Raw genomic sequence first — 9,803 nt, 5'->3', positions numbered from 1 at the left:
TTCTCTTAAAACTGGTAGCTTTAAAGAATTTTTTGCATGTTTCCAAGAGAGTCGGAAAGAAATAGAGATAAAGCTTCGGAATTTCCTTATTGCTCGGTTCTTCACATTTCCTGCATGCATTATTGCTGGTAATGTTTACCTCATGCGAATGTTAATGATCTATTGAAATAGCAACCAGTACTCTACAGTTTTTTTGATTACATCGACAACACTGATTTAGTATATTTTTCATTGAATATGTGATTGTATATGATGTCGTTGACTAAGTTAAGTCTCCTGTCCTTCATCTTTTTGAACATGTACTAGTTTAATTTTCTGTATACATTCAACAAAAGCCTAAGTATCACTGCAAGGTTACAACTAATTTTAGCAATATTATAGCCAGGAACCCAATATACACATAGTTCACGTCTATGGGCCAATCTATCAATTATCTCTTCGTAATACAGAAGCAAGATGTCCAAGATGCCCAATATGAAAATATTTGTTTTATAATAGCTTAGCTGTCAACACAGAAGTTTATTTTGCAGTTAGTTATTTTCTCAAAAAAAAATTCAACCTATTTTCTAATAGCGAATAGTTCTACGAGAAACACACTGCAATAAGATTTAACAAGTGGATGATTTTATGAATTTATGTTTTTTCGAAAGATTCTCAAGAACACGTCGTAAAACCCAAAAACCAGAAAGAGTTCTGTTCCAGCCTGACTAAACATATACCATATACCATATATACCATATACCATATGTATATATACATATACATATATGCTATATAGAAATGTAAAGAATATCTTATATATAAATATACAGTATTGGAGTTCTATTGTTTGATCATAGACTTATAAACATTTTATTATTTAAATTTTACATAAGCATGTATCATTAAGATAATGTCTATAGTATTATTTATTTCTTTAATTTATTCCCTAAAATGATAGAATATTTTTCTTATCGCTGCTTATAATTCCATACATTTTGTTTAAGGGCAAAAAAAACATAATTTCTAAATTTAATTTTATATTTCTTAATTTTATTGGATACCTATTTATACATATACCAATTTTCTTTAATAAATAGTCTTTACTATATGTATAAAATATATATGAAAATTAAGATGTTTTGTTTAAAAATAAATATATATATATATATGAATAGCAATAATAAATTCTTATTATTGTATAATTTTTTTAAATCTTAATGCTTCCATTTTCTCTTCATTATAACCCAATATTGTTTTCAACACTTCATCTGTGTGTTCTCCGAGTACGGGTGGAGCCGTACGTGCGTCATTCTTAGCTTCACTAAATACGACCGGTGGACCTACAACTCTCACTTGACCATCTTTCGCATGAGGTAAAGTTTTAACTAAATCAATACCTTTAATATGCTCGTCTTCGAAAACCTCACGTATGCTATTTACTGGCCCAACTGGAAATGAAGCACCTTCGAAACATTGCATCCAATGTTTTGAAGTATTTTTACTCAGTAAATTTGTCAAAAGAGTAACCAATTCTTCACGATTTTTCACACGATCTTTATTTGTTTTGAATTTTTCATGCTCAGCAATTTCATTAATATCAAGCATAGAGCAAAGTTCGTTAAACTGTGCATCACTGCCAGCACCGAGTGTAAGATAACCATCCGCCGTCTTGAAACTTTGATAAGGCACAATACTAGAATGTGCTGTACCCCAACGCTGTGCTTCTAAATCAGCATTTAGATAATTGCTCGCTACATTAATTAATAGCGATACTTGTGTAGAAAATAGATTGACATCAATTTTCTGTCCACGTCCAGTGCGTTGACGTTGTAGTAAAGCTGCCAAAATGGCACCATGTGCATATAAACCTGTCGCAATATCTGTAACTGCTACTCCAACTTTACTTGGTGGTCCATTACGTTCTCCAGTTATATGCAGCAGACCGCCCATAGAGGCCGCAATCACATCATAGCCTGGTCTTTGCGCATAAGGTCCAACTGAACCATAGCCAGTTAAGGAACAATAAATCAAATGTGGTGCAATTGCATGCAATTGCTCATAACCCAAGCCATATTCGTTTAATTTACCAGGTACATAGTTCTCCACTAGCACATCACAAACTTGCGCTAACTCATAAATTACATCTTTACCTTCTTTTAAATCTAAGCAAACGCTTTTCTTATTTCGATTCTGTGCGAGAAAGTAGGTTGCATCTTTACTTACTTTTAAAAATGGTGGACCCCACTTACGTGCCTCATCGCCACCAAAGTATGGACGTTCAATTTTTAACACTTCAGCGCCCATATCGGCCAGTACCATTGTGCAATAGGGACCAGCAATAATACGTGTTAAGTCAAGTATACGAATGCCCTTGAGTGGGTGGAAGTCAGTGACTGTTGGAGAATAAGCCGAGGTGCTGGTATCTGCTATTGGTTCATTATTGTTGATTTTGGCTGCACAGTTTCTTTTTGGCTGACTGGCATTTACACAAGCCCATACTGCTTCTTGCGATTGTTTTTTCCCAGCGACGATGTACAACTTACGACAGATATTATGAAAACTTGCGATTGTATTCATTTTTATCTTTTATTTGCTTTACTTTTTAACTTTGCTTGATTAAAGTTGCTATTTATTTTTGCTTCAACAACACAAAATAACCATCTCTTCACGTTTTTCTTCGTCGAGACCTTCCCTGGCACTAACTTGGAATCTCTTTCCATATACTTTGCTTATGGCGTGAACATTTCAAATTGTTAGAGATACAATACTACATAATACGAGCATATATAATATTAACTATAGTTTCTCTTTGTAGAGAGAATTCCCATAAATTATTATCTCCACAGTTTTGGATGAGCAGTTCGATACGAAAATTATTCGCTGTTTTATCTTTTGTTTTGTTCATGTCTTCCAGTCTTTTTTGCATATGGCCTATCAATATACGTATTTTTATTTAATATTATTTATTTTTGTAATTTTATATTAATATTTTTTTTTGTTAAATTTTTTTATCTAAGATTCTTTTTAATTTATTAATATTTTCTTAGCTTGTTAAAAAAGTCGGAATAAGTAAATAAAAATGTAAATAAATAAAATGACTTGCAAGTATTTTGATCTTCATTCGGTACGTATTAAGATATTATCTTTATATTTAATAATATTGTAAAGTATTTATAGAAATAAGGCACTTCATTATAAATTACATATTCTCTCAGTGGCATGGTATAACCCTCTAGGGTAGAGTAATTTATATGAATTAAACTTCTTGTTATGATTCTTTTATGAATGTTTTAATATATGGTATATGTATAAAACTTTTATAAACTTTTGTGAATGATCGATCACTAGATCTTCACGGTTAACAAAAATAGTGAAATAATATAGATCAATGTAACAATATGTGATTTAATGATGTTCATTTTTTGTCACACAATTTTTGTCAATTAGAGAGAAGACGTTCTAAACCGACTTTCCAAGGTGTAAAGAAACTCCAAACCAAATTATAACTTAACAAACTTATTATGGGTCTAATAAATTAGGAACAACTAAAAAAGACTATACTAATAAATTGATAAATAAGATAGAATACCATGGTGACTGAATGAGACACATATTACATATAATTTTAAAATTTGTATACCATAGATCATAATATGATATACGATTGTCCAGGTATGGTAAAGCAACATTAAAGTATTTTTCTTCAAATATTGTGTGAAAAAATATAGATTGGAATTATAAAAGTGATAGTTACATACTTACTTGACTATAAAATAATGATAAAAAAAATGTGGAATGGAAATTATGTTGATTAATGACAGATAGGTCCAAATATTAAACTGTCACTGACCATATAAAATTACAATCTACTCTGACAATATGGATCATATATGAGTATATATCTAATATATAAAACCATGATATGCCTTAAATAAAACTGAAAACTATACCAATAGAGTTTTAAGTACACACCTAGGTCATCTACAATACAGTACGAAAGAAAAATGTTATCCATTTTTACCTTAAAATTGCAATATAATTTATTCAAAAGTAAACTAAGCCTTTATTGCAAAGGATGACACACATCTGTAATGGCCAACTAAGCTAAGGTTCAGACTGAGCCATTAGGTGCAAAATACAATATCATCCAAATAATGAGAAATTTTGTCAACTACTTGTCAGTACATAGCTGACAATAACTCTGCGATAATTTAACAGATGTTGCATTGATTTTTTATTGATGCAATGATCACTCGACAGTTAATTGTAGATTCTTTATGCTTCTGATACGGCCATTTTTTTACTGACGTATCCATCAAGCGTACAATGAGCCTCATTATTGAAATTATATATGAATTATACATAATACACATTCAGTGGTTCTTAGAAGATCCTTATTGCGAAATTGTGAACCTTAAATTGAAGATATAATGGCTTGAATAACAATTCTATTCTATAAATATAACTAAAGCAATGTATTCTTTTATGTTAATTATATATATTATTTTATATTCTAATTATTTCTCGTTTCAGTGAAAAATACTTTTCAACTTTTTCTGTATACTAGTCCATAGATTATTACAGTATTTTGTTCTGTTTCTACCTTCATAGCAAAAGTGAAGAAAAGTTATTTTGCAAAAGCTATGCCTATTCTGAACAAAAGTCCACAGCTTATTCCCATGCTTTTTTATATATGACCCATTTCACATAAAATATTTCTTTATTGTTAGTAGTTTAACTCCCTCACTGGATAAATTCTGTCCGTGGATTCTATACAATTGTTTATCGATTATTCCCATATATTATTTTATGACTAATTTTGTTTGCAAGAACCAAATTATTCTCTTCTTATTGATAAAATTGTTGTCATATGGGACTGATTTCACGTAGAAGATCTAATTATTTCTAAATTTCAATAGGAAATATTTCGAGTAGTGATTCCGTACATCACTCCATAAATGCTTTCCTTATTTTGCTATATGACTAATCGCCTTCATATTGTTTTTATTGTTTTTATGCGAAATAAAACCAATAAAATAAACTGTACATTTAAGTTAACTAAAATAAATTGTAGATTCTTGAAGTCCTTTTAAATTTGTATTTCCCCAGCCTTTATGAGTCAACTTCTTATGATGGTATACGAGTATATGTATAACAAACATGAGTAATTTTAGATTTAATAAATTACAAGTGGGATTTTTCATTTAAGTTTTTAGTATTACTTGGTATCTTAAACTTCATTAAATGATAACAAACTCCTTGAGTAAACCAGTTACTTCATGTAGGAAGTAATAATAACAAAATCAAGATTGATAAATGCAATATGGGATTTTTTCATAACATCGCATGTTACTTATAAGCAAGAAGAATTAAACAGAATTTTTTTATTAAATTACATTTGGCTATAATTTAATTGGTTAAGTATATAACATATATATAAAACTAAAAAAATTGAAAATAATTTTTGTATTCAATAAAATATTAATGCTTATGGCTACATTAAGAGTCAATTAAAATTTTTTATAAATTATATTTTGCATGACACAAACCTTTTCCTGGCTTTCTTAATCGATATCGCGTGGTTGAGAATACAAAATATTCATTATATATTTATAATGCAAAAATTAAAAAATTTTTTAAGAGAAATTATTGCAATTATTACAAATTATTGAGATATTGAGAATTTTTTTAAATGTTGCTAATAAACAAAGAGATATTTCGTTACAAGATCAGTCGATGTCATTTGACAAGATCATTTGACATTTCAAAAGAATTCGTTATGATATATAATATATTACTAAATCGATGAAAATTAAAAATATAATTGCAATTTAAATAAAAATACAAATTAAAATATAATACATTTAAATAGTTTATTATAAAGAATTGTTTAATTAAAAAAAAACCCTTAAATAAACAATTTTATTATAAAAAACCAAATTAAAGTTAAAATATTCTTCAATTATAATAATATAGTATTCTATTTACTTTTGAAGCATGATATGTAATTTTTATAACAATATCACGTTTCTAGATCAATATCAACTCCAAGTTACTTGCAGATACTACCGGATATTTTCAGTAAATATCTGTATACAAAAGTTATTATTATGGCTTAGTAATTAATTACATTATTGTAATTGTTTTATTATATAAAAAAATGAACTATATTTTCAAATTACAATCTTAAACTAGTAAATAGTAATTAAAAACTTAATTATGAACTGAATAGCTAAGGTTAAGCTCAATGGAAAAATACGTCACTCTAAATATTTTAAATTTTTCATTAAATAAATTCAAAAGAATTTCTTATTAAAGTTAATATGGGCACGTTTTAACCTTAAGATACGCATTTGACTTCTCTTAGTTGGTATTCGATCCAACTAAACTATGAACTTATTTTATATGAACTAGTAGGTAGAAAAGTATATGAGACGCGAATAATGGTTCATGTGGTGTAATTAATTTATAGGCTATTACTGAATTATAATAAATGTACTGTAGTATTATACATATATACATAAAAGGTACAGTTAAGTGAGTTAATAAAAAATCAGGCTCTCTGAACGCATTTAACCGAGAAGGAATTTAAATGTTGATTAAATATAACTTAATTTATGGTGTATTAATATAAGAGTGAAACGCACTTTAGCGAGTAGTATTTATCCATGAACTATTAGTTGGTGTTATTATAGACTATTATTGACTATATAGCAACAAATGGTTTGCAGTGATTGTCAGAATAAAATTGTTATAATTTTTTAGGTTGAAGTCTAAGACATTAGTGTCGCTTCGTCTATTAATGATATTACGATATTAAATTTATATTCTATTAACAATGGAATCTAAATACTTAAGCGTGTTTCTACGATTGTTCCAATTTGATAGGAGTAATTCTGTCGGAGTGATTCCTGCCGAATCTGTAATGAGGAGAAGAAAACATTAGAACATATCCTAAGCAACTGTCCACCGGCGGCAAGGACTCGAATACCTTGGAAACGGTATCTTAGTCCCAAATTAAATAGAAATAATTAAGCCCACAGTAATTATGAGATTTATAAATAGTCTAAAATTGTTTTAGTTGGGCCTTTAGGCGCACAATAGATCTCTTAGGTCGGGGTGCATTCATAGCCCATTATTTGATAAAATTAATAGGAGTAATATCTATATTTATTTTTTATTAAATATCGAATTTAATTTTCGAGTCACTTTCTTCTAGTAGAGATGTCATCAATCTATTTTCTGTAAAAAATCTGAAGTACAAGTACATATATATGATAAAATTAGTGTGAAACATAAAGAGTTATCCACATCGTGGCTACCATTACTTTATTGATAGTGGTATGTGAAAAGAAGCTGATATTCATGACATTATATTATAAGACATATGTTTAGTTTAGGGTTTTCCATTTTGCAATATCGATCGTATAATAAGTGCTATTGTGAAAATTTTCTAAAAAACAGCAATGTTGTAGTAGATACATCACACATGAAATTATCTACTGTGAAGAGATTTAATTTTCGCTTCATATAGATATATCTCAACAAACAAAATTAAGTAACTATCAAAAGATCATTATAGCTTCAAATGTTACTGTATGGTAAGACATTTAGTCAAAAATTGTGATAGGCCCGCGCCTTTTTTAAAATAACGAAAATGTAAAATAATCCGTCAATTTTAATCGCTACAGTCAAATAATTATAAATTTTGTTTCATATTTTATTTTAATTTTATGATTTTACGGGGGCAGTGCTACAAACCACAGGATATCCCGTAAAATACAGAACATTTTAATAAGTCCTATTTAAATACTTAATGACAAGCTCCAAATAATTTATTGAAATAATAGTTTGGCTAAAATACCTATCGAAAATTGATAACCCTGTACTTTTAAGCTAATTAAATACAAATGTGAAGTACTTTATTTAATCTAAGAAATATGAGATTTCATCATTAATTTCCACATCAAAGATTAATTTTATATCGAAATAAAAACTAGTCGTTTGTCATATAAGTCTAATAATGTCATGAAACAATGATACCTCCTTGAATAGTAGTGTTCTTTACAAAGTAAAGAGTAATGCTTAAATAAATACAATTGTACATGAGGACTCATGTGGTTTTACTGGTTCTGTCAGATATTTTGATTTTTCACACATGTGCCTAAATACAGTAAACAAACAAGTCTAAAAGCAAATCATGTGTTCAGTATACAGATCGATTTTTACTTGACTACAAGTTCCAGCTGCACTCCAAAAATCAGAGGAGTGGAGCCGCTACCTGATATGAAAAATCACAACAATTTCCATACACATTTGTAGTACATATAAATTTTACCACTCACTACCGCCGCCTGCAACTTCTAAAAATGTGGTTTAACCATTCAACCAATTCGCTGCTTACTTGTAACCAATTTTATTGGTGGGTCGTACATATTAGAATCTATTAAGGCATTTCCAGTAGACATTGCAAAACCTCAAACCATTCGCTAGAGTCTTTAGTGTGCGATATGCTCTGGTACTTGTTTAAGTAGATGTTCGCTTGTATATGAGAATTTTCCTATCAACATTCATTCGAATACTTTTCCATTCGAGTATCAAATCACTAAAGTTTGTATTAAACATAGCCAGATCTGGTGAAGCTGGTTTAGTTGCTCCGTCTAACTACTTGCGGCTCAAGGACGTTTCGGATTCTATTGCACAATCAATTTTTGGTTACATTACTTAAGAATGATGTCGAGGTTTATTATTCCAAAAGTTTACTAATGCAACAGAGTCAGTATTTACTAAATTAGTACTAATTTTGTAATGAATTTATGTATTAAAAACAAAATTAACACTTAATGAATAAAACCATAATTGCTAACAAGAAACATATTTATAATTTGACAAACAAATTGACAAATATTTCAAAAGAAGTATTTTAATCGGTATCAGTTAAAAAACTGCATTTTTAAAAAGACTGCCTTATTGGATGTTATATATGTATATGTATATATCCTACAGTTTTAAAAGTATCGTGTTTAAATGTTATTGTTATGTCTCATCAATTCCGTCTTATATATGTGGATTATATTCATTAAAATATATTTACATAAGTCTCTATATAAGTCTCTATTGTATTTTATTCAGAATATATTACTATTCTAGTTGTTGTTGTAGTGGTTTGAGTTAGTGCTATTGCGCACTTTTACTCTTTTGTGGCTGGGGGCTTATCGCTGCCCCACACTAAGCTTTAACTATACTAGAATTATTATCATTTATTTATCTTTTAACTGATGACGGACCGTAGATCAGCATATCTATATATTCTAGTATATGTGATGTATGTTCATAGCGGTCATAAACGCCCGAATTATTCTAAATGAGATCGAAATATCTTGTAATTAAGACCTCAAATATAAAGCCATGAATAGTGTTCTGAAATGTTAGATATCTAATACTAATAATATGAATATAACAAATTACGGTTATTAATATTAGTATTATCCATGTTCCTTAATCTGATATTAATGTGGATTAGAATAGAACAAATATAGAAAATCGGCGTTAAAAAGATCTTAATAATAACAATTTTTTCAATTGTCAATGTTAGTTTGTCAAAGTTATTAGCGATTATGTCTCCTGGACATACACAAGGCTTCTTATAAAGTCTATGAACCTTTGAAAGTGATGTAATAATACTGCTGGTTTTATTAACATTTATTTCAAATGGAGACTACCGATCAAAACACACACTTTTTTTATTCCATCTAGTAACTTTAAAGTATATAATTCTTTTAAAACATGTTTTGAGTTTTAATATAAAATCTAAAGTCAAA

General features: G+C 28.7%; 1 protein-coding gene across 1 annotated transcript; it reads right to left on the bottom strand.

Moving 5' to 3' along the window:
* Positions 1-1,173: 1,173 nt before the first annotated feature.
* Positions 1,174-8,688, bottom strand: LOC119685684 (succinate--hydroxymethylglutarate CoA-transferase-like). The gene is made up of 2 exons (XM_038100041.1): positions 8,328-8,688; positions 1,174-2,913 (listed from the first exon to the last, which is right to left on the bottom strand). Exon 2 carries the CDS (start codon positions 2,557-2,559, stop codon positions 1,174-1,176), a length of 1,386 nt encoding a protein of 461 aa, XP_037955969.1. The 5' UTR covers positions 2,560-2,913; positions 8,328-8,688.
* Between the last annotated feature and the right edge of the window lie 1,115 nt (positions 8,689-9,803).

The sequence above is a fragment of the Teleopsis dalmanni genome, chromosome 2, assembly GCF_002237135.1.
Source record: "Teleopsis dalmanni isolate 2A chromosome 2, ASM223713v2, whole genome shotgun sequence".
Classification (NCBI taxonomy): Eukaryota; Metazoa; Arthropoda; class Insecta; order Diptera; family Diopsidae; genus Teleopsis; species Teleopsis dalmanni.
Note: the sequence above shows the minus strand (reverse complement) of the source record. Positions and strands in the feature narration are given on the sequence as shown.